This window comes from Chaetodon trifascialis, chromosome 15, assembly GCF_039877785.1.
Source record: "Chaetodon trifascialis isolate fChaTrf1 chromosome 15, fChaTrf1.hap1, whole genome shotgun sequence".
NCBI classification, from domain to species: Eukaryota; Metazoa; Chordata; class Actinopteri; order Chaetodontiformes; family Chaetodontidae; genus Chaetodon; species Chaetodon trifascialis.
Window position 1 is genome coordinate 13,813,173 of NC_092070.1, and position 22,998 is coordinate 13,836,170.

Consider the following 22,998-nt stretch of genomic DNA (forward strand, 5'->3'; position numbering starts at 1 on the left):
ATGGCTCAGAGTTTAGTTTGAATAAATACAGAGTTCCAGCATTTCTGCAGATGCTGTGACAAATATCTTACAGAGTGGGCGCACAAATCGGTGACTAATAAAATCCATCCAGGCTCTAACAAGGTGTTTAAAGTGCATGAACACAAACACATTTGTTTGATAAACTGTCCACTTTTCCTGTGTGAAGCATACACGAGGACACTGTGTTTCTCCTTCAACTTTACCCAGCGTCCTCTCAGCCACGTGGAGTCTGCAGAAGGAACATATGGGTAACGTGACGGTACTGACCTTGGCAGCGAGGCTGTTGATCTTAGCTGCCTCGTTCTTATCTCATAATAACCATTCCTCTCACACTACTCTCAGACACACAGATGCTTATTTTTCATGCTCTCAGTTACTCTTTGATCCAGTTTGCTCCCTCGGTGTCAAAAGCTCAGACATCAAGCTAAAACTTGTTGTTGTTTTTTCAGACCATTCACTGAAGCATGCTCGGCCATGTTCCAACATCTGTCCCGTCAACTTGTAGCCTTGTCTGCCTTTTGTGCACAGTAAAGTAATAAACTAGAGTTTACTGCTTGATCCAAAGCAGGATGGGCTTACTTTCAGCCAGCGGGAACAGGAAGTTCATTTTCAGAAATAGTGCGCTCTATAAATAGGGCCTGCATGGATTTACATCCACAAATAAATGGTTTTTATGTCCCCAGATCCCTCTCCTGATGAAAGTCACATGATCTGCTAATGTCAGTAGAGAGCAGGGCTTAATCACACCAGCCAGAGCGTGTGTATGTGTGTGCACATGCTCCGCGAGCCGGTTGGAGGGAGGGTGGGTTCATCTCCTGGGTAGGAAACGTTGGCTGGTGGTGATTTCGTTAGCAGCAGTGGAATGATCGAGATAATACACTTATCCACGGCCCCTCTGGGGGGATTCGAGCCACCGACATCTGATTAGATTCCACAAAGATAAAAGGATCATGACGAGTCACATGTCTACTTTATTACTGGATGACTTTGGAAGTGTATCCCATGAATCAACATCAGATAATAAAGTGATGACTTTCTGTGTTTAATCTCCAGTCAAGAAGAACTGATTTGTTTATTGCTCCTGCATTTTTCATCTTGAGCGACTGAGCTGGAAATGAGGTGACTTTATTTTCACACAGGTGCTCAACAACAGCTCACATTTTGTTCTTCATTTTTCTGACTAAGGCACGACCGTTTGCCATTGCTGTTCATATTTTGTGATGATGGTCGGAGCATCAAGGAATGCGAATTTATGAGAGACCTGAATTTCCCATGTGAACCAATTAAAAAATAACCAACGATGGCTTCTCTTCTAACATACTGAGGTTTTTTGTGTATAGCATAAAGTAATGATTCAGCATTTTGCGAAACAGGCTTACTTACTTTCTTTCCAAGAGTTAGATTAGAAGATCGATGCCTTTCTCATGTCTGTACTGTAAATTTTAAACTAGCAGCCAGCTAACTTAGCTTAGCTTAGCACAAAGACATGAAACAGGGAGGAAAAAAATGTAACACATGCAACAACTTTGCAGTTACCCTTTCCATTTTTGTTCTGTAGCTCTTTAACTGTCACCTCCCTTCTCCTTGAAAGTGTGCAAATATGCTTGCCATACAAATAACAGTTCACTGAGGGCATTCATGTTTTCCTGAGCAGATGCAGATCAGAAAATAGTGGAGACATTAACTTAATTTTTTGTTTTTTTTTGTGTGGAAACGCAACAAACTTAACACAGTAAGTGCATTTTCCTCACAGACAGACAAGTCTACACAGGAAAATCCAGAAGACACCATGTACAGCTCCCTCTTTTCCAGAACACAATATTCAAGGATCTTTAATGAGCTCAAAACAGGCTCATTTGCCCTTTTAAGTTTCTGACAGGCAAAAAAAGAGAGACAGACAAGGGGCATTTTACAGTCGACGTCTTTATTTGATGCAGTGGAACACAGATGTTTTGGAGAAAATAATAGAGCAGTGATGCACAATGAGAGATTTGGGGCTGCAGAGCCTTACTGCTTGTTGCAAGAGACACAGCAGAGGGCTGTGTTAAATTTGCAGTCCACACAGGTGCTGGAAAGCATGATTTAAAGAGATTGTGGGCGAGATTTAAGCTCTCACCTTTGCAGGCAGAAAATTCTGTATTACAGCCTACCTTCCAGGTTCATTATTACAGTTTCCTCTGTAGAAATCCTAGATATTGTTAGAAATGTAAATGGTCTCTGTAGGAACACATTATATCTTCTTCTTCAGAAAGAAGAAAGCGTGGCAGTGAATCTATGGGGCTTTGTAATCTGAGCATGAATAAGTGTCAGATTTACAATTTTCTACTATGCTTGAAAATACTGTGGATTGCTTGACAGAATAAAGATGAATGAATATCTTCAGATACCATCCACAAGCTCTTTGATCTTCAGGGAGGTGGCATTGCAAACTGTCACACAGCAGCTGTTTCCTCTTCTGTGCTGATTAATTTGTTTGTCCCTCCCTCATGTCACCTCTGTCTCCACTCTTTTTATTCTCATTCCTCCAAAACAACACTTAAGCTCCTCTACCCGGCCTGCTAAGCGTAAATAAGTAAAACGGTGGGAAAAGGTCAAGCTCATTCCCTTAAAATGAGCAAATGATACTGTACCAATAGTAATCAATTAACAATAACAAACCATGAAATTCTAGAGAACATATTGTGATGAAAATTGAGACTTTTTCTGTTTCAACTTTAAAAATGGCTGCCAGACAGAACCGGAGAGGGGAACAGAATGTAACATTTTTGATGCATAATTTCATAAAGGCAGAGATTCAGGCTGACGGGGGTTTGTGGGTCTCAGTAACAGTCTGTGACATCCAAGAAAACAGCAGTTTTCAAATGCCTCGGAGAGCCTCGCCTTCTGCACGGGCTTGTCTTCCATCAGGCTTTAATTACTAAGCCAAAGGACTTCTCTAGACTCAATTCTGAAACTTGTTTTTCTCTCAGTCTTTACAGAGCTCCGTCTCTGGGGCTCCATGGGGACTCCATGTGCGAGCGAGGGCGCTAGGAGCAGAATGGCACTCTCCTTCTACCTCCTTCCCCCATGCTCAACTCCTCCGGCCCCTTGCAGATCCATGCACCTATCCACTGGCAATCAAATGCACTCAGTGTGATTTGATTTTAATTATGGGCTTTTCACACACTTTGCCAGAACCTTGGGAGATGTTGGAAAAGTCACATGATCCAGAGCACCGAGAGAGGAGCGTGTGCATGTGAAGAAAAGCTTTAATAAAAATGAGCCATATAATCATTCACTGTCACTCTATCCACATGTAATGGATAAACAGACAAACACCACTGAATTGGTAATTTGTTTTTAATGATGCTGTTATCATTGCATCTGCAGCAGCTGCTGAGATCATGTCTTCCTGAACCCTCCAGGATTTCACTGGCTGGAAATCTCAAACACCACTGCAGCGGGAGAAAAACTCAATAACCGCAACAAATCTACTCCTCAGACCCAATACACCAGCAAAGTGTTGCTCTCTGTCACACACCCACGTACACTGACACACAAACGCACTCATTGTTTATCCTGTTGAATCATGCTGCTGTCAGAGAGACAGATGATATCTGTAACGCTCAAAGATGATGCTTTTCAGTCTAATTCCCTTCTCAGTTAGGTTTCATTAGTTCCATGCAACACCTTCTGAAAGATAATTTGTCTTATACACAATACTCAACAAACCTGAGGGAGAATGGCAGCAATTAAGGCAGGAGATATGACAGCAGCAATCAGTTTGTCATAAGCCTCCGTACAAAACTTTTGTCAGCTGTCACAAGCAGACACACACCCTCCTCCTCCTCATCCTCCTCTGCATTAATAATTTGAAGGAGGCTGGGATTCCAACACGCGCCTTTCCTTTAGTTCCTTGCCACCAGCAGCAGTTATCGTGGAGGTAACATCTGTAAGAGCTGTCCAGCCGTGGCAAAGATGAAGATGAGGAAGTCTTCAGATGTGTAATTTCATCGTTCTTTCTTGCACGTGAGCGTAGAAAAGATTTGATGAGGAACCACATATCATCACTCTATCTGCCGTCGTCTTTTGTTCTTCTGAAAAGAATCTACAATGCCTTTTACACAAACTAACGAATTTATCATTTATTCAACGCGAGGTGAAATCTTTTCTTTAATAATTCATTTGTGCTTAACATTTGAGAACACCGGGATGTGCAGTGAATGTTACAGTAGCAATGCGATGAAAATTAGGAGTACACAGTGTGCTAGAAAACATCACACACACATATTTACATATTTCACAATGTTGCTTGTCTATCAGAGGCCTCAGATTGTTGTTCTATTAAAAAGCAGGAGCCCCCCGGTGCGTCACCACCAACACACTGGCAGTAGCATCAACAGAAAGCGTAAAGGAGAATGAAGAAGGCTCCCAGTGTCCTACATTGTAGCAGCTCCCATAATCCGCATGGGCAGATTTTTTCATTTCCACCTGGACGTCTGCCAGTCCAGAGGATTTCTCCACTGTGGACAACATTACATTGCCCAAATGAGAGGACATATCCTTCCATGTGTATTATGGCTAGTCCTACAAATGATATGGCTATACTGTACCAACAGGACAAACATCTACTTCTATGTTATTAGTGTGACCAGAAATCTCAAAACTGTGAGCTCATCAGATTAAAGTATGGTTTCCTTATTAAGAAACATCAGTGAAGAGTGGTGCATGACCTTTTCAAGGTTACACTGACTTCATTACTAATGCAGTGCAATGATATCTTAATCAAACACGCTTCAACTGCTCAAACAGCTGCTTAGCTATTCTGTCACATTATTGAGTTGCCGCTTTAATTGCCACACCTCTGGAACTTGTTCTGTCTTTTATTGGGTGCAAAAGGACATTCAGCCACATGGCAGAAACTTAAATGGGCACTGCACGCGGAAGGTGACTTTAAAAGAATGACAGCAAACACATTTTTTCTTTCTCTCATTGTCTTTGCTGCTAGAATTGAATTGTCCACAAGCGAAAGCACATATGGTTCTCACAAAAGGCCATTCACCATATAAACAAAGCTTTTTTTTTTACATAATGTGCTGCTAATGGACAAAAATCATGAGCAGAAAAAGCAAGAAAAACACACTTAATACAGGAAAGACGTCTCTTGATTTTACATTAAAACATTGTTCAGAAAGACACTCAAAAGAGGAACAATCACAACATGTTGGCAGCGTATCCAACAAGTCCTTATAACATTGAGTGTGCACCCTCACTTTTATAACATTCTGCGCTGTCCGGTAACCGACTGCGTCTCCTCTGCTCTCTTTTCAACTGCATTGTTTCCTAATGTGGATAGAAGCTTCTTAATGGCTTTTGAACTAGTGTCTACTCAGTAAGAAAATTCCACATAGAGGAAAGAAAGAAACTTTTGTCTTTGATGCCTCTTTTACATTGTTTCCTTAAGAGGCTCCAGCACCAGGCTTGATATCGGTATTTCGCTGTTTATGAAGAGCAAACAGCACCGAAACAAATATCCACCACAACATTAAGGTCTAACACAAATTAAGCTGCAAAACGCATCGAATGTATTCATTAAGCATTGCCAAAATCCACTGATTCCCCACATTTTTAAAAATATATATCCATGGATCAAAACTATTCTTGTTCAATCTGTTAGTGACATTCATAATGCCCACAGAGTGCTGCACTCGTTTGACATCCCTCTCTGCTCACCGCTACACTCATTCATAAACACACATAATTACTACCCAGATGAGGAATTAAGGATTGTCCTTGAAGGTCATGGCCCAGTCCCTGCCCCCACCGGGCAATCGGCGGGCATCCACTGCTCTGTCGATGCGCCAGTGCCGGGCATCTGTCCGACACTGCTATTAACCTGAGCAGAGCCAGCCCATCCATAAAGCTGTTTGGGATATGGCAGCTGCTCAAGGGGCAGAGAGGTATTAAGCATAGATTTACAAGAATGAAAATGTCCTCCCTGCCTCATAATCTCTTAACACGCAAGACAAGCCATACACGCATAAACACACACGTACACACACACTCTCTTATGTAATGTTGTCAGCACGCCACATTGGCTTGTTTGGACGCACCACACGCACTCTGTGTATTGACAGGAAGCATGCACTGTCACTTCTGAACTGACATCCACTCACCGCTCGGGCTCATGCATAATATCTGGACGTTCCGCCGTGTTGTCTCAAAAATAATCAACAGCGAGGGTCGTTCTCGTCCACTTTGAACTCATGAGCATCCACCTCATTTCACTGCACTTCTGGTTCGCCGTCTCATTGCTCTTTAAACAGCGAGGAGGCTCACAGAATCTCGTATTCTAGCATGTAAGTCAGGAATAGTGTTCCACCACACATCAAAGCCTGTTTGAGCTCACATTCACTACGAATACAGTGCAGCATTGTCAGTCTAAGGATTGCAACCAAAAAGAGCTGTTTTCAAAGAGGTGTCAAATGAAAGCTGATCTGCTGGAGAGAAAACACAGACTGACAGTAGGTCATATCATTACAGTAGACTGATGCAATAGCATATCTTCTTCAGATGAGCACACTAATTTGAAGTCTCCTGTAATGTCCTCAGGGTTCAAATTGAATGAACACATCAACATGTGAATCTGAGTCCATTAAACATTGAGTCTTTGAGCAGTCGGAACATATAAATATGTAAAGATGTTGCACTATACCCTTTACTGTGGGATTTGACTGAAGCAACAAACAGTCAGAATACTCAGCTTCTCGATCCCCGTGGCGATACTGGGCTTCCTTGCGTCAGATCCTTTAGGAATCAAAAGCACGATCTTCACAGATCTCCAGAGCAGCTTTACTTGCACCGCCAAACACTTCCACATTTGCATCAATCCAAGGAACCACGTTGCCCGGCATGTAAGCTGAGCAGTTGGCCAGACCCATGATGTCCACAGGCCGCAGTACTCGGTCCCACATGTTGAACTGGCTCAGCTCGCCCACAAAGGCCTGGGTGGCATCGAAACGCCCACCGACTATGTCCTTCATAGAGAAACAGAAAAGCAAAGTTTATGAGTTAGCTTATGTAGGAAATGTAAACAGACCTTAATTAAAATGAATCAATTCTGCTTGATATTCATCAAACTGGCAAATGAGTGTACTGCCACTTTAAATATCTAAGTGATGAGCAGTCTCCAATATTGTGCAACTGGGAGCAATCTCACCTTGTGTGAATGACTGAAACATAGAACCACGCAGCCCTTCTTAGGCTCCAAACTAATGCAGCATGAGTTAATGGCTCTCTAAGGACATTATTCGTACGTCACTGTCCATTTCTTATGTATATGCATGATGCTGTCATGGAGCTAACCGCTAGAATAACCAGCTAAGGAGACTCCCAAGGGCACAGAGGTGCAGTTGAGAGGTAGATGAATGAGGTAAGACTGAAACGACCACAATAGCGTGAGAAGAGCCTCTCTGCCTCCTCTCCCCCCGCTCCCTGCTTTGTGCCTCCGGCGCTGAGCTCAGGGGAGAATACACACCGGGAGGACAAACACACACACTCATGCATGCACACACACCTGTTCTCTACCGGCTAAGCTTCTCTGTTGCGCTCACCTGCTCCTGGCCCAGGATGATCACCCCTCCAGGTTTAATTGGGTGCCACGGGGCCAGGTTGTCCCCGGTGCCCAGGCGTTCACCATCCTGGTAAGCCTCCCAGAAACCGTCTCTGGTCGTCCACGTGATGCAGATGTGGTGCCAGCGGCCGTCACTCACTGACAGAGGGAGCTGGGCCACCTGGTCAGGAGTTCAGGGCAAAGAGTGAGTGACATGAGGGCAGTGAGGAAAGAGCAAGGAGCAGGGAAGGGATTGGGGGGGTATAATGGGGCAAGATAAGTCAAGTGAGGTTTGAGTTTAATTGCGGCACGTTAGAAACAAGGACAGCAATTAGAAGGGTTAGGGCTTCAAAGAGACAGCCCTCTGCAGAGCATTCTCCAGATGAGCCAACGCGACATATAAAATTTAGATTACCCAGGTGACATCAAGGGATAGAACATCCTTCAAAGCAGTCGGGTAGCTAACAGCAAAACAACGTCCTCTTATGCTTTTGCGCTTTGTTCACAGATCAAAGAAAAACAACTGGTTATTTTACCAACCCATGACATCATAGTCCTCTGAGGCTACAGTGCAACACATGAGATTGTGAGCGTGTAACTCATTAGCCTTTTTCTTATGCAGATGCATATAAAGCTTAAAAGATGGGAAGAGAAACTGAATGTAAAATTCAAGTCACTCGCAATTACAGAGGCAATTGACCTGGTTAAGAACGCCAGGTGGCGTCTGAAATGCCACTGGGAACACTGGAACACTGGCAGCATTATTATAAAGTCTCTCTGAGTGGGAGTAGTCTGAGCCTCGCTCACTGTTTGGGATCTCAAAATGAAAAATAAATTCTTTTCAAATAGCGCTTAATGTATGACAGCCATAATGATTTGTACACAAAGAGCTTAATATTAAAACACCATATCCACAGGGCATACACTTCTATGAATAAATGACTCACTCATCTTCATTTAAATGACTACAAATGAGCTCAGTCTCAAAACATAAAGTGTTACAATTATTTTCTATAATTATTATAGTAGAATTATTATTTTCCTATAGGCCTTTTTCACATCAGACTTTCTAAGCAGGAAAAAGCATAGCTTTAACTTCATTTTGTGTTTCACTGAATCAACATGTGTAATGCCAGGGCCATGGAACTGGTGCCTACAATTAATGCAGGTGTTAGTAGTTCATCTTTGCTTCTCCTGCTGTAAAATGTCAACATGTCTACTGTGACAAAGGCCAATGATTATTTAACTTATGTTCCAAAGGACATTTTGTTCTTCAGCTTCAAAAGGATGCCGATAAGGTTCTGCAAATAAGTATAAAATGGTTTTAAAAGGTCATAGAAGAAGATAAGATGTAAGCAAAGTATCTGTTTTCCAGCCAAGTCTGATAAAACAAAATGAGCTCACGTGCATGATGCCAAAGAAAAACATCTGAATTTTGAACGGCACTGGGAAAATTCTGGAATAATCCAGATTAATCTGCAGAGAATTTAAGTTTTTCAAAAATTTGGAAAACGGTCTCCCAGATAAAGTCAGATTTATCAGATTACCCATGCACACTTGCCAATAGAACTTAGTTTTAATGTTGTACAAGACGACTACAGATTAAACTCCTGGCAGCCACACTTGGAATTTTTTTTGTTCAATGCCGTAAAACTGTTTTGCGTGATTTGAATGTTGGAGGAAAAAATCCAGAGATATCTGTGATTTCCCTGAACAAAAACACTGACTAACCTGATGAAGATGTTAGTGTGTAACAATAAAGATCCCGTCTCTGCAGAGCCACCCACAAATACAAAATACAGACAACGCTGCACTTTTTAATACTGTCAAGGCAGCTTTCTGCTTCTCTCTCCTTATGCAGCTAAATCATCAGCATAAACAATGTGCCCCACTGGACCCTGTTATCACTGTAAACAAGTTCAACACATGGATGTGCTGCTGCACATACGCTAATCGTATTCACAAGTCTTGCCTCTTTCTCTCTCCTCCAGCTCGCTCTCTGTGTCTTGGTTGCTTTCCCTCTCTGTTCCTAGTGCGTTATGACTTCCTTTTCCTGGCACCCTCTGATCTTTCACTCTTTCCCCTCCTCTCAGCACTCAGTCACCTCCAACGCTCTGCAGCTTTTCTATTTCCTACCCCTTTCCCTCTTTTTTTCCTCATTCATACTCTCATCCCTTTCTCCCACCATCTTTCTCTCATCTGTCTGACTTGAACACATGTATAATGCATGGTGAAGGGAAAGCTGTGAGGAGACCTGCCTGTGCCAATAACGCCCCAATGTAAACAAGACAGTGGGGGAAAAAAATCCTCTCCAGTGCAGCAACATTTTACCAAAATCCAACATTATACTGCCGCAGAAGCAGTCATGCCATCTTGAAACAGAAAATTACAATTGTTTTTCTTTGGAGACTGAATGACTTGAAGTGTTCGTGTATGTTTCTGCCACTTTGCTTGCTGCTGTGTTAATTAAAATCCTCTCAGTTGACTGAAATCTCACTGTATGTGAGTGCCCACAGAAAGCAAAGAAGACCAGGCCTTCAAATGAGCACACATGGCAGCGTAAGTTCTCTAATGAATTACTGTTATTCTTGGGTGTGTGGAATGTGGGTCAATGATATTAAATGTTTATAAGGTGCAAAATTAAATATTCAGAGCCCTTGGTCAGTGAATCTCCTCTACCATTATTGTGCTTACATGTGCATACAGTCACTATGTGCTTGCCTCACACCACAGCGCACAACAATGTGAACATATTCATGCATTCTTTACATTTAACGAGCATCATCACAGAGCTACGCTTACTGCCAACATTACAGCCGGCAGTGTTGCCAGGCGGCAAATAATACATGACATCTGACTCAAGTTCATCTTCCCATGTAAGAAAATAATCAGGGTAAGAGTGAGAGCATCAGAGTTGCTCTTCTCTCTAATAACAAATAATTAAAGACACAGAGGCACTTGCTTCTCATTATGGACCTACCTTATCATTAACGAGCAGCTCGATCGGGTTGTTCCCCCATTCAATGAGGACTATCTCGTTGGCCTGGCCTGGCACGCCATAAGAGAACGGGGTTCCTATTCCGGGACTGGCGCTGGACTTAAGCCACATGCACACAGTGAAGGCGTACATTTCTGGGAGGCTTTTCTTGATGCGTCCGTACAGGTAGTTGGTACGAAGAGGGAGGGACACCTTGAAATCCTCAGGCGACTTGAAGGCATTATTACCTGTTGATGGATAATGAGCGTATATGGTTATATGTTTCAGGTTTTAATGTGTTATAATTTGATCCAATCGGGAAAGTCTCCTGTGTGGTCTTCTGATGATGATGCTGAAGACTTTTGCAGGAGATGCCTGAGGATGGTGACACAAATAAGCAAATGGAGGGACAATTCCATCTGAGATGAGGAAGAGGAAGACGAGGCTGAAGGTAAGGATCAGTTGTTGAAGAAGAGGAAGAAGAAGCATGCTGGCTGCTAGCAAAGTAAACATACAACAAAGTAATAATGGATGAGTGGTGGTCATGGAGGCTGCACGGTGGCGCAGCAGGTAGTGCGTGTGCCTCACAGCAAGAAGGTTGCTGGTTTGATCCCTGGGTCAGAAGGGCCTTTCTGTGTGAAGTTTGCATGTTCTTCCCGTGCATGCGTGGGTTCTCTCCGGGTACTCCGGCTTCCTCCCACAGACCAAAAACATGCTCATTAGGTTGATTGGTGACTCTAAATTGCCCCTAGGTGTGAGTGTGAATGGTTGTTTGTGTATATATGTTGCCCTGCGATGGGCTGGCGACCAGTACAGGGTGTACCCCGCCTCTCGCCTGTTGACAGCTGGGATAGGCTCCAGCCCCCCGGCAACCCCGAAAGGGATAGGCGGTATAGAAAATGAATGAATGAATGAATGAATGACGGTCATGGTTGGCCAGCTGCTTCTTACGTCACATCAGTGAGAAAACTGGTGATTTTTAGCTGTGGGCTAGTAGATGTAAATCATTCTGACAACCAGTCTGTCATCTGAAGGAAAACAAACCAATGTGCCTTTTTAAGTCCCACGATACAAGGAAGCAAAGAGTCTACAGCCATGCGAGCAGCTCTGTGAGGTTGTGCTCAGGCACGACAGAGCGAATTGCTAACATCTGCATGCTAACATGCCAGCATGTTGATGTTTAGCAGGTATAATGTTCGCCATGTTCATCATTCCATTGTCGTTGAGATATTTCAGTCTGGACCAAAGTAGTGGACAGACCAACAGACTGATGGGCATTATTTTCAGGCTTCCCTGTTGTGTGCGTTAGGTCACATGCAAAATGCATCACAGCTTATAAATTATGTGGCTGTTGGTCAGTTAAAGAAGGATAACAACAGTTTTAATATTTTAAAGACTCTGAATAAAGAAATGAACCAAAAATGGAGTAAATACGGGTGCTAGATCATGCATGATGAAGACAAGAAAAGAGAGAGGGTTGCTGAAAATTTAAAGACAAAATGAAAATAAAACAGGAGAAAGTGAAAATCACACGCACGCATACACACACACACGTCTTTGCAAAGGATTTGTATGAAGGAAATGTGTTGCATATTTTAATGGGATTGAACCACTGTTTTATCTTTGTCGAGCAGAGTATCTGAGGCTTAGCTACTGTTCAAACTACCATTTTTTCTGGCTGTATTGTGCAGCTCTAACACTGAATGAAAGGCTCACAATGTGGGCTCACGCTGGCAGCAGGGTTTGCACATGTGGAACCAGCAAAACCACTCTGACCCACAACTCAACACAAAAGAAGAGAAAGAAGGAATAGGACATAAAAATGTCCTCTGCAGCTACTTTGGAGCTCCTCATAGTACTCTGTACAAGCTCAGGCTCAAACTTCTAAGGATCAGGGGGCCCTGGACTCTACTCCAGTATTTTTCATTGTAAGGCCAGATCAGGGAGACAACAAGAACATGTTACAAATTAATTGTGGGGCTATCGTGGATGGAGAAAGGCTCCCATTTCCATCAGACAAGACAACGCCAAAGACTCCAGCCTCAATAGTCACTGTAGGATTAAATCAACACCTCTCTGACACAGCCTTGACGTAAATTGAACTTAATGAGGCTCACAAAGGTAGCATTTATTGTGGGGCTATGGTATTGACTCATTATATTGTAGAGGTAGGTGTGCCTGTTGTGCCCAACTGCTTTAAATCTGCGCAATTAACTTTGGTTAAACCTTGTATCCTTACACAGCCACTGATTGAATCAACTGAGCCTCAGGGGACATGGGCCGACAGGAAATGTCCAGAGAGTGGTGAGATGATGCGCTAAAATAATTTTCCTTTGGGTAGAGATATTTTGTGTTATTTTGACGTCTACCATCAAAGTGATGCCCTGGAGTGTGGACATCTCTCCAATATTTCTTAAACTAATTAAGCATTCAGTGTTGCTTTCCAAGCCTTATTTCCAAGACCAGGAGCTGCTTCGAGAATAGCTCTGAGAGAAAGAAAAGACTATGTTGTGAGGTTTTTTTCCTTGCATCATCAAAAATTTGCATAGGGATTGACTAATTAGTGTAAAATCTGCCAGACAATAGAACCCCCCCTCCAAAAAAATGTCTGGCATTAAACATGGCCAACATTTCACAGCACCCATTGTATCACTTACTTTTCTCAAGCTCGGTGATCCTCTCCAGGAGGGAATTGAGAGTGCTCTCTGTGCGTTGGCGGTGGGCCGCTGTTTCATTGTAGAGCTGGCTCTTCTCCTCCTCCAACTCGGCCACCTTCCGGAGGAGCTGGGTCTCCAGTGCACCCAGGCGCTGCCGCAGCAGCTCCCGCAGCTCCGGTGGCAGGGGAGTCAGTGCTGAGACACCTCCAGCTGACACATTTGTGCTGGGAAGACGCAAACTTTGCTGCTGGGAGGCAGAGTGGGAAAGATTGCATGGAACAGCAGAAAGGACAATAGATAGATAGATAGATAGATAGATAGATAGATAGATAGATAGATAGATAGATAGATAGATAGATAGATAGATAGATAGATAGATAGATAGATAGATAGATAGATAGATAGAGGGGTGACACATACGAACAATGACACAGACATTTAATCCAGTTAATCCTGTGTGCTCAAACAAGCATTCAGTCTCCATAAAGACCTAGATTTGCAGTGGATGACTGATATTATCTACCTTTCAGGTCTGATATCCTTTTAGCACCATTGTTTTTGATACAGCATTATCAAAATGAAGACAGTGTGTCCCTGTGGTGGACTTTGGTGACCTGCCAAACACCCATGGCTAGGCCGGGTATTAAAGGTAGGCGCCACGCGTGACGTCACCCAGAGGTCACATCAGGCTTGATGGCAGATGGTTTTTGAAAAAGGGGGACAACCGCCCAGGCCCACGCTTCTAGGTGGTGCTTTCACTGTGCAGCCCTCAGATGTTCATTTCTGTGTGAATGTTGCCCTGCTGCCTGGGACTTGGCCACTTTGTAGCACATTCACAGAGTTTGATGAATCTTTTTCTGACAAATTGGACCCACATAAATAGCTCAAATGAGAGATTCCCTAATCTTGCACCAAAGGCTGAAGCAAGCAATTGCAAGGTCCTGAATGCAACTGTTGAGATATGCAGAGGGCTTTGATTAGTGGGAGAAGTCCTGCTCCAGGGAGTCATATGGTATCAGCAAGACCAGTCTTTCAATAATCATTATGTTAAGCAGATGCAGATCAATAGATATGTGATTAAAATGCAATATAATATGAATCCTCACAGCAGCAGTATATCCTTGATTTGATCAGGGTATTAAAGCAATCAAGGAGAGAGGGTGAGGGGGGAGGGGAACAGAGAGATGGATGGATCGGCAATGCAGCATACTGTATATAGAAATAACCTTGAATCAAAATACACGGCAATGTGATTGTTTGTGGCATCGGGGTTGTCATGTGGTGAAAAACGTACTCTGATGATATGATATGACATAAGAGGTAAAGCCACGGCTCATACCAGCTTTCTGCCGTATAGTATGTAAAGCACTCCACCATAGCTGACCTCAATATGAGTAGTGATCTCTGAGCCAAAAGTGAGGTCTGCTGGGACTGAACAAAAGGCTGGTCCAGATGCAAAAGCTCTCAGGTCAACAGGAAAATCAACGACTGAACCAGCAAATGCTTCGATTCATAAAATTTCACTGCTCTGGTGCAGGTGCAATCTTCTGGAATTAATCTCATCATCTGCTATGAACAATTAGTCACATGACTGCAAATAAAGCATTATGTGGAACACACGCGTGTGCTCATCAATTATTCAAGGATGCATTTCATATCCCTGCACCACATGCATGGTTACACCTTTGACAAGAGTTTTTGTTGCTCATATCTTATTGATGCCTGCTCTGCTACGGGTTTCACCATCACAGTTATCCTTTAATGATTAAAAACGTATTGATGTGACATGCCTATTACGTGACCCTTTGATCTCGCGATTCTACTGGGAGGTCCCCAGCGCAGAGCATTAGACGTGTGTGCTATGCTCCATAGTATTACTGGCAAAACGCTGAAAAGCATGGCTAAGGCGCATGTGGCTCTGATGACGTTAATATATAATATATATATAATATATAAGTAATTAATAATGTTGGTTTTGGGGTAGAATTTAAGAAAAGTGAATTTCTGGCACGTTTACGCAGCAGCTGCATGTTTGTGCCACCTTACCTCCAAGTTCTCCAGCCGACCCTTGAGACTCTGCATGGTCTTGCCCAGTTGGTCTATGGTCTCGCTGGGGTCCCGGGGCAGGTCTCCCATGGTGTTCTTGCTGTACTCCTTCCGTCTGGAGCCCTGACCCCGGGGCTTGCCCTGCGACGACTCGTCCGCTGCCGCCTCGCAGCGCGCCAGCTTGGAGTTGAGCTCCTTGATGGTCCCTTGCTGGCTCACGATGGTCTCCTTCTGCTGCAGGATTGTCTCCCGGAGCTGGATGATCGTGTTCCGCAGCTCGTCCTCCACGGGGCTGCTGCTCTGGACACGGTTTCCCGTTGGACCGTACCCGCAGCCCGGCTCTGCGCCCGGGGGAATGGCGTTACAAACGAAGCGGCTACCTGTAGCATCCTGGCTTCGCACCGCGCGTCCACTGACCAGGTACAAAAGTCCAACTACGAAGATCAGCATCCCGACTAGACACAAAATCCACGTATTATATTACTACTTGAACGACTGAAGTCTCCCGTAAAATAATCAAATAAACTTATTTCACCAACAACTCAATAATTCAAGTGCGGACATTTTCTCGACTTCCATACTGTAACAAAAAAAAGATCAAACTTATAGTGTAACCATGGAAAAAAGCAACCCAGAATCCGCAGTGAAAAATAATAAATCATACATCCACCAACCACATGGTCGGTCCTGCTTGAAAATACACCAATAAATCTAAATTCTTACTTTCAGCGGGTGGTAACTCGGTAGATTAAAATCAGAATTTGATAGCTCCTTTACTGGGGACAAAAAAAGTTGTCCTGATGTGTTATCGTGACTTAAATATTAAAAAAAATCCACAGAAGGGTGCAGAGAAGTCAGGTTCGTCTGTCTTGCCTCTCCGGTTAGGTTGGATTGTCAGTGAGTGGTGCTGAAAAGACAGCGACGCTGCTCAGCCAGATTATTATGGGGAGGTGCGCACTGGCGCTTCCGCTCATCATCTGTGCGCTCCGGTTATACAGCTTCAGCCCACGTCATCAGTGAGTCTCAGTAGATCCAAGTCATGCTATGGGTGCGTCTTATTGACTTTCCGTGTTCAAATGCGCTGATGCTTAAAGATGTCAAGCAAAAGCACATTAAGAGTTAGTGCTCCAGTTTAAATGTAAGGTGGTCGCCTGTTACAGACTCTGTAACCTTTGTTTAGCTACTGCGAATGATGCCCTCATGAATACAAGCGCCAAACTATTTATGATTTAACAGTTTGACACTCTGAGTAATGACTGATCACTTAACAGCTTTCTGGATCCCACAGTGGGAAAATGCTGCACTCTTTATGCCCCACAGAGTGTGAATTTGTTTGAACTAAGATGCCTTTTCTCTTTCTTCCAACAGGGCACGCATGGCCTAAGGTCAAACCATAAGGATTAGTAAATCCAATTCAAATCCACAGTTGAAATGGGAGGTTTGATGGTGTGACTTGAATGAAAACCAGATCCCCATTGCCTTCTCTCATTTACGCACACTGATGTCTGGATGAGAAAATGACTTTGATTTTCTCCACAGCATGCTCTGTGGCATTGGCGAAACTTTCCACTTGACTCCTGAAACGACAGCGTTTGTGTCTTTCCTTTGATAGAATATGACTCGGAGGCATGTTGCTGAACAAATGTATTCAAAGTTAAAGACACAATTCAGACATATGAAACCCATGTCTTGCTGGGAAAATATGATGGTTTATGCTGAGTGCTGCAAGGTCATGTTGAAAGAAGTCACAGGTTAGCTCTAGTTTGCTACGTTTTCATGCTGATAAAGAATATAAAGCATGAAAGAATGTCTTTCTCTTAAATATTAATTCAACCATCAAAGAGAGCTCGGCATTCTGGAGGTCTCTCTTTGGCCCAGGTTGCTCTCATTGAAGGAAGGATTTCTTTTTTTCTTTTCCTATTTTTTTTTTTGACAGCTTTTATAGACCCAGCCAGTAACAGATTTTCCTTCTGTCAGGCTGATAGGGCACATTAGGCTGCTGATGTGAAGACTCAGAGCCGCTGTAATTACTTTATTTCATATTGCTGATGGCAAAGGTTTAATGGAAATTCTTGTACTTTTTTAATTGGGGCTCAATTTGTGTGTGTTTGTGGCAAGCATAGTACTTGTGACCTGGGCCAAACAGTACTAAGAATAATCCTTGGTGTTCGCGCTAATCTGGCTGGTAGGAGGTTATTCTATAACCATTAGATAACAGTTTTACATGAACAAGTAAAAAAAATGAATAAACAAATGGCGTGCCTGAATTGTGGTTCTGTCTTGTGGTTTGCGGTTCAGTTTCTCAAAGTGTGAGGTGCAGTCCAAATGGGACAAAAGTATCCATACAAAGACGGAGGAACAGTATACGAAAACTTCACTCTGTGACAAACATTTTCTTATATTCAAATCCAGCTCCTCCTGACACAAATCTCACCCTGATATCCTATTTCATGTGGAAACATGTCAACCCGTCGAAAATAAACTATGATCTCGAATCCTTTTCAGGTTGGGATCTGTCCTCAAAATAACCCAAAGAAAGAGAATGACATTTTTAAGAAAAAAAAAAAAAAGAGGGAGAATTCTTCCTGCAGCCAAGTACACAGCAGTGCCTCGCTGTTGCATGTGCAACATGATTTGATGTTATCGTTTCTATATATGTAGAAGACAAACACTGGCAGATGAAGTCATTAGCCTCTGTCTCAATGACAGACACTGAAGAGTCTCACATTAGGTTTTGTTTGGAGCGCCCTTCATGTTTTGTCAGACTAAGACAAGGGAGCAGGCGTCTGTCAGATACCGCCTAAGAATTGTAGAATATGAAAAACTTCAAAGTCAGACGTCGACTCCGTTCGAGCTGCTATCAAACACTGAGATGCCTTTTTCCAAAACTGCCTCATTAATCTTTATTTCCCTTAAAATCTGAGGCAGTAGGGAAGTGATAGCTCGTGTGGGATGCTCTCTTAACATGGTGCGCTGATTTACCATGCTGCCCATCACAGCCGTCATCTCCTATCCGTTCGCTGGGCCTGAGAGCTAAATGTCAGCTGGCATTAATGCAGACTCAGCGTACAATGGGCACACAGTGCCTGACCTGACAGGGAACGGCCGGTGAAGTCGCCGCTAAGGATGACAGTTTCTAATACGACAGGTCCCCTGGGATAAGGGACAGACAATCACCATGGAAACCTTATCTCCTCCCTGATCCCCACCACCACCCCCATCCGCATCTCAGTGAGCGAGGAGCTGGCAGAGGTGAAGTGGGAGTACTGAAGACTGAGCAGAGATGACAACTTTCACTTCAAAGTTGATGGGATAAAGTTATTTCCCTTTCATGTTGCAACTGGTGAGCGCCGGGGTGAAGTAAGTTTACTTTTTTAAGCGCCTTCAGTGAGGGTTAAGTCAGCAGGGATCGAGCTCTTATCCTAAGTAGAGCTTCCCATCTAAATTAATACATTTCAGAGACAGGTTTTCTTGCTTGCTTGGCACTTTACACAAGCAGAGGCACTGATTTACAGTTTGCAGAAAAATAGAAAACACTGCCATACACTGTAATGAAATGCAATACAGCAACAATGAATGAAACGGTTGGGTTTTGTTGAGACTGTTTTTATTAAACGAAGCAAAATGTGTATGCTGCCTCAACATTGTGGTGTTATTTTATTTGACTCCAGTGGATTGTGAGAAAAAACGTTAGAAGCTACTCTCAAAGTGATGCAATCCAATATAAAGAAAACACAAACTACAGGTCCAAAGTGACAAGAGCTGGATGAAAAGTCTCTCTCTCAGGCAAATGGTTCAGTGGCGATTGGATGGAAATACAACTCACAAATATTGTGTGTAAATGTATATGAGAGCATAAATTTAAAATGAAATGTCAAATTAATTTCACCAGCTGTTACAGATAGCGACTAATCAGTGCTTTTGGATGAATTAACAGCATTAAAGGTGGGGCAGGCAGTATCTTCTGGGGCCACTGGACAAACATTTCATAATGGCCTTTCAGCACATTCTACTTCAAGTATTTGGAGAGAAAACTAGACTTCTGCACTTCCTCCTGGCTCTGTTTACAGGCTTTAGAAAGTCTAGCTTAGGACAGGAGACTGGCCAATCACAGGTCACTTCAGAGGGATGGCGTTCCTGATTCATTGGCAAGAAATCCTGCAGAAAATCTTGCAGCTTGTGATAATTTTCTGATACCTTCTTTACGTGCAACGACGTATACTTGTACTGCAGCAAAGGGGCCAGATGATGAACAGTGTGGAATAACTTTTAGAGTGGTGTGTACGTGTGGTGTACTAGCCTCTCATCCCACTTTTTACAGCGTCGCAGCTGCCTCTGAGGCCTGGGGTGCTCTGCCCTGGGGCCACGAAGCGCTGGAGGGTAGTCGCAACAAGAGGGACCAGGGTCTTGGCTAGGCTCATGTTGTGGAGAACATGTCCTCCGAACTATAGGGGTTTTACAGGGCAACCAACTCCTTCTGCTGCCGTTCAAACTTGTGGTTTTGGCAGGAGGGGCTTAGCGGAGTGTTACGATGCAGCAGAGAAAGGGTTGGAAGGTGTTGCATAGTGCAACTTTAAAGGTACAGACACACAGAATCAGGTGAAGACATATCTGAATGCACTGCACCACTGAAAGCTCCAGCTGGTGGGTGGTGCACTGCAGGTTGGGTGGTGCTTGGATTTGGCTCGTCCATTTTCTACATATGCAAATTCAGATACGTCAACTTCCTGTTGACCTGGGAGCTCTGCATCTCGACCAGCCCTTTGTTCACTCTCAGCAGACCTTGCTGTGTTTTATCCTTCGTGTGCTGTGAGGATCAATCTCCTGCTCTCCATAGAAAATGAATAGGATTCATTGACACTGACATCCATCAACAGATCCAGTGTGTCTGCACCATAATGGTCATGTTCAGTACTGTTCAGTACTAGTTCAATACAGTACATGTTTCACGACCGAGATCTTCCTTTGTACATGTTCTTACTTACCATTGTGCTATTTCACCATTATGATGTGCAGTGGATGCTGAATACTCAGAGCCACACTCACCCTGCGTGACACAGAGCCATGGCCGATTGATCACTCAGCTAGTCACAGGGTTCAGAACAGTGAGCATCTCTTCCTGTGTTCCAGCCATCCCTCCATGCCTCACCCCTCCGTTCAGGCCACCTGCTGCTGGCTACCTGCTCAGCAGCATGCCTGTGTCCAGTGAATCAGAGTCTGAGCAACTCCCGCACAGGCAATGACAGCACACACCCATTTTACATATGGCCACATACAGTACATGTGATCCCATGCAGAGCGAGTGTGACCAACACAAATGACATGGAAGCACGTGCTAAATGTGAAATCTGTTAGTCAAACTTGATACTGTGACACAAGCTATCACACACTTAAGTCACGTTTTGAACACTGGTGTATGCACGCATGCACGCACGCACGCACGCACGCACACACACACACACACACACACACACACACACACACACACACACACACACACCAAACCTAACCCTGCCAGCGCCTTGGGGGCCTTTTAACTGTCTTCTAACTGGCTTTTAGCCCCCTATCTATTAACTGGCACTAATTTTATCCTTTTCTTTTGCAGCAGGACGCTGTGCCACCTCCCAAGCCGAGCACCCACCTCAGCCACTATTTTAACCTTTTAAACTTTTATTTTGTAGAGGAAATCTGGTTTATTTTCTCTCTACTTCCTTTATTGTTGACAACACACTCTCCTTTTAACCTTTCTTTCATTTTAACCGCCCTTATCTAAACCTAACCCTAACCCTAACCCTAACCCTAACCCTAACCATCCATCCATCCATTTTCTATACCGCCTATCCCTTTCAGGGTTGCGGGGGACTGGAGCCTAACCTTACCACAGCTGTCAACGGGCAGGGTACACCCTGAACCGGTCGCCAGTCAATCACAGGGCAACACACAAGACAAACAACCATTCACACTCACATTCACACCTAGGGCAATTTTAGAGTCACCAATTAACCTAATGAGCATGTTTTTGGTCCGTGGCCCGGAGAGAACCCACGCATGCACGGGAAGAACATGCAAACTTCACACAGAAAGGCCCCGCCCGGGGATCGATCCAACGACCCTCTTGCTGTGAAGCATGCGCACTACCTCCTGTGCCACCATGCCGCCCCTAACCATTTGCCTATTCCTAACCCTGTACCGAACCTAAGGTTACCTAACCCGTAACCCTATCCTCAGTCTGCACCCTAAAATTTAATGATTTACATTAAGGGGACCTGCATTTTGTCCCCATAAGGCAGGTGAGTCCCCACAATGTGACTTTGTAAACAGATTTTTGTCCCCACAACATGATAAATACATGCACACACACACACACACACACACACACACACACACACACACACACACACACACACACACACACACACACACACACACACACAGCCAACTTCCCGGGGTCTTACCCTAACCTTAATCCAAGTTTTCACATGTGCAAATTGGGTAAAATAATAATAATAAAAAATGCTGTCATTCAGTGTCTCCACACCTTAACTAAAATCCCCATCGTAACAGCGTGTAGTGATGTGTCTTTTCAGGAATTAAGTCTTTGTTGCAGTGAAGGACATTCTGAATCAGAAGTGAAAAAAAAAACAAAACCTGTTTGTGTGTACAAAAGCTTTGAATGATAATAGAAGAAGAAAACTGCAGTTCTTGACATTTCTCTTAGAATGTGTAGGTTGTTGTGCAGTACTGATGGAAGTGCTCAGAAATACAACATTACAAGGTTACATAGAATGCAGACAGTATCAAGAGGCATAAAGCATAACATAAAGGAAATCACATTTTTTTCTTCCTATGGTTCACTCACACTATAATTACACTATAATATCTGGAGATATTATTATGGAGTATCCTTGATACTGTCTGTATGCCATCTTACTTTCCATTAGTAACGTATTTCTGAGCACAGAACATTATGTGCACAGCATAGAACATGCTGACAATGTCCTTCATTGCAACAAACACTTCATCACAATTCAAACATTAAAAGAATAAACAAAGAAAGTGATAACTGCATGGTGCTGCCACACTCACATGGGACTCTCCTTGCTGTAATATACAATATATCCAGCGCACACTTTGTAATAAAGCGGTCTATTTAAACGGTTGCAGCACTTGTATGCACATTTCACTGTAGCATTTCATAAGCCAACTCTCCTGCCAACACTAATGTTGCTTCAGGATGGCTTTATGGGGGGATAATCGTGTTTGCAACACACTCCCCGCTGCTGCTGCCACTATTCAGCGACTCCATCCGTTCCTCAAATCAGATGTCGGCCTCCAATACCAATTCAAGCCAGAAGAATATCGTGAGCTGATGTCTTGCCTTTGTTCAATCGGTGTTTGCGTGCTTGCCAATATGCTGCTGGCTGCTTTATTGGTCTGCTGCAGATCTACTTGTAGGCGATGTCTTGGCATCTGCTGGCTGCTAATCTCTGCTCTTACACTACTGATGTCTATCCATGCATGTGTATTGGTATTAACTGTAAATTTATTACCCATAGTGCCTGTGCTTATCATTCTTATTGTTGTTATCAGTACTTCATGGTGTTTTTACTTTTGAGTGTTGTTTGATGAAGGGATTTTGCTGCATACTTGGTTGCTTTAGAGGGTGATATTGTCTATTGACGTCATATAAAGATACATTTGTTATA

General features: G+C 43.5%; 1 protein-coding gene across 3 annotated transcripts in view; it reads right to left on the bottom strand.

The window, feature by feature from the left end:
- Positions 1-4,154: 4,154 nt before the first annotated feature.
- Positions 4,155-22,998, bottom strand: part of LOC139343998 (neuronal pentraxin-2-like) — a 56,465-nt gene continuing 37,621 nt past the window's right edge. Inside the window, exons 2-6 of one of the 3 annotated variants that reach the window (XM_070981870.1) lie at positions 15,293-15,982; positions 13,247-13,493; positions 10,593-10,837; positions 7,614-7,793; positions 4,155-7,037 (exon numbers count right to left, since the gene is read on the bottom strand). In XM_070981870.1, the coding sequence (XP_070837971.1) occupies positions 6,810-7,037; positions 7,614-7,793; positions 10,593-10,837; positions 13,247-13,493; positions 15,293-15,742 (1,350 nt within the window). In that variant the 5' untranslated portion in view covers positions 15,743-15,982 and the 3' untranslated portion in view covers positions 4,155-6,809. Of the gene's footprint in view, positions 7,038-7,613; positions 7,794-10,592; positions 10,838-13,246; positions 13,494-15,292; positions 16,261-22,998 lie in introns of those variants that run through there. The other 2 variants (XM_070981869.1, XM_070981872.1) reach the window with 2 other exon arrangements.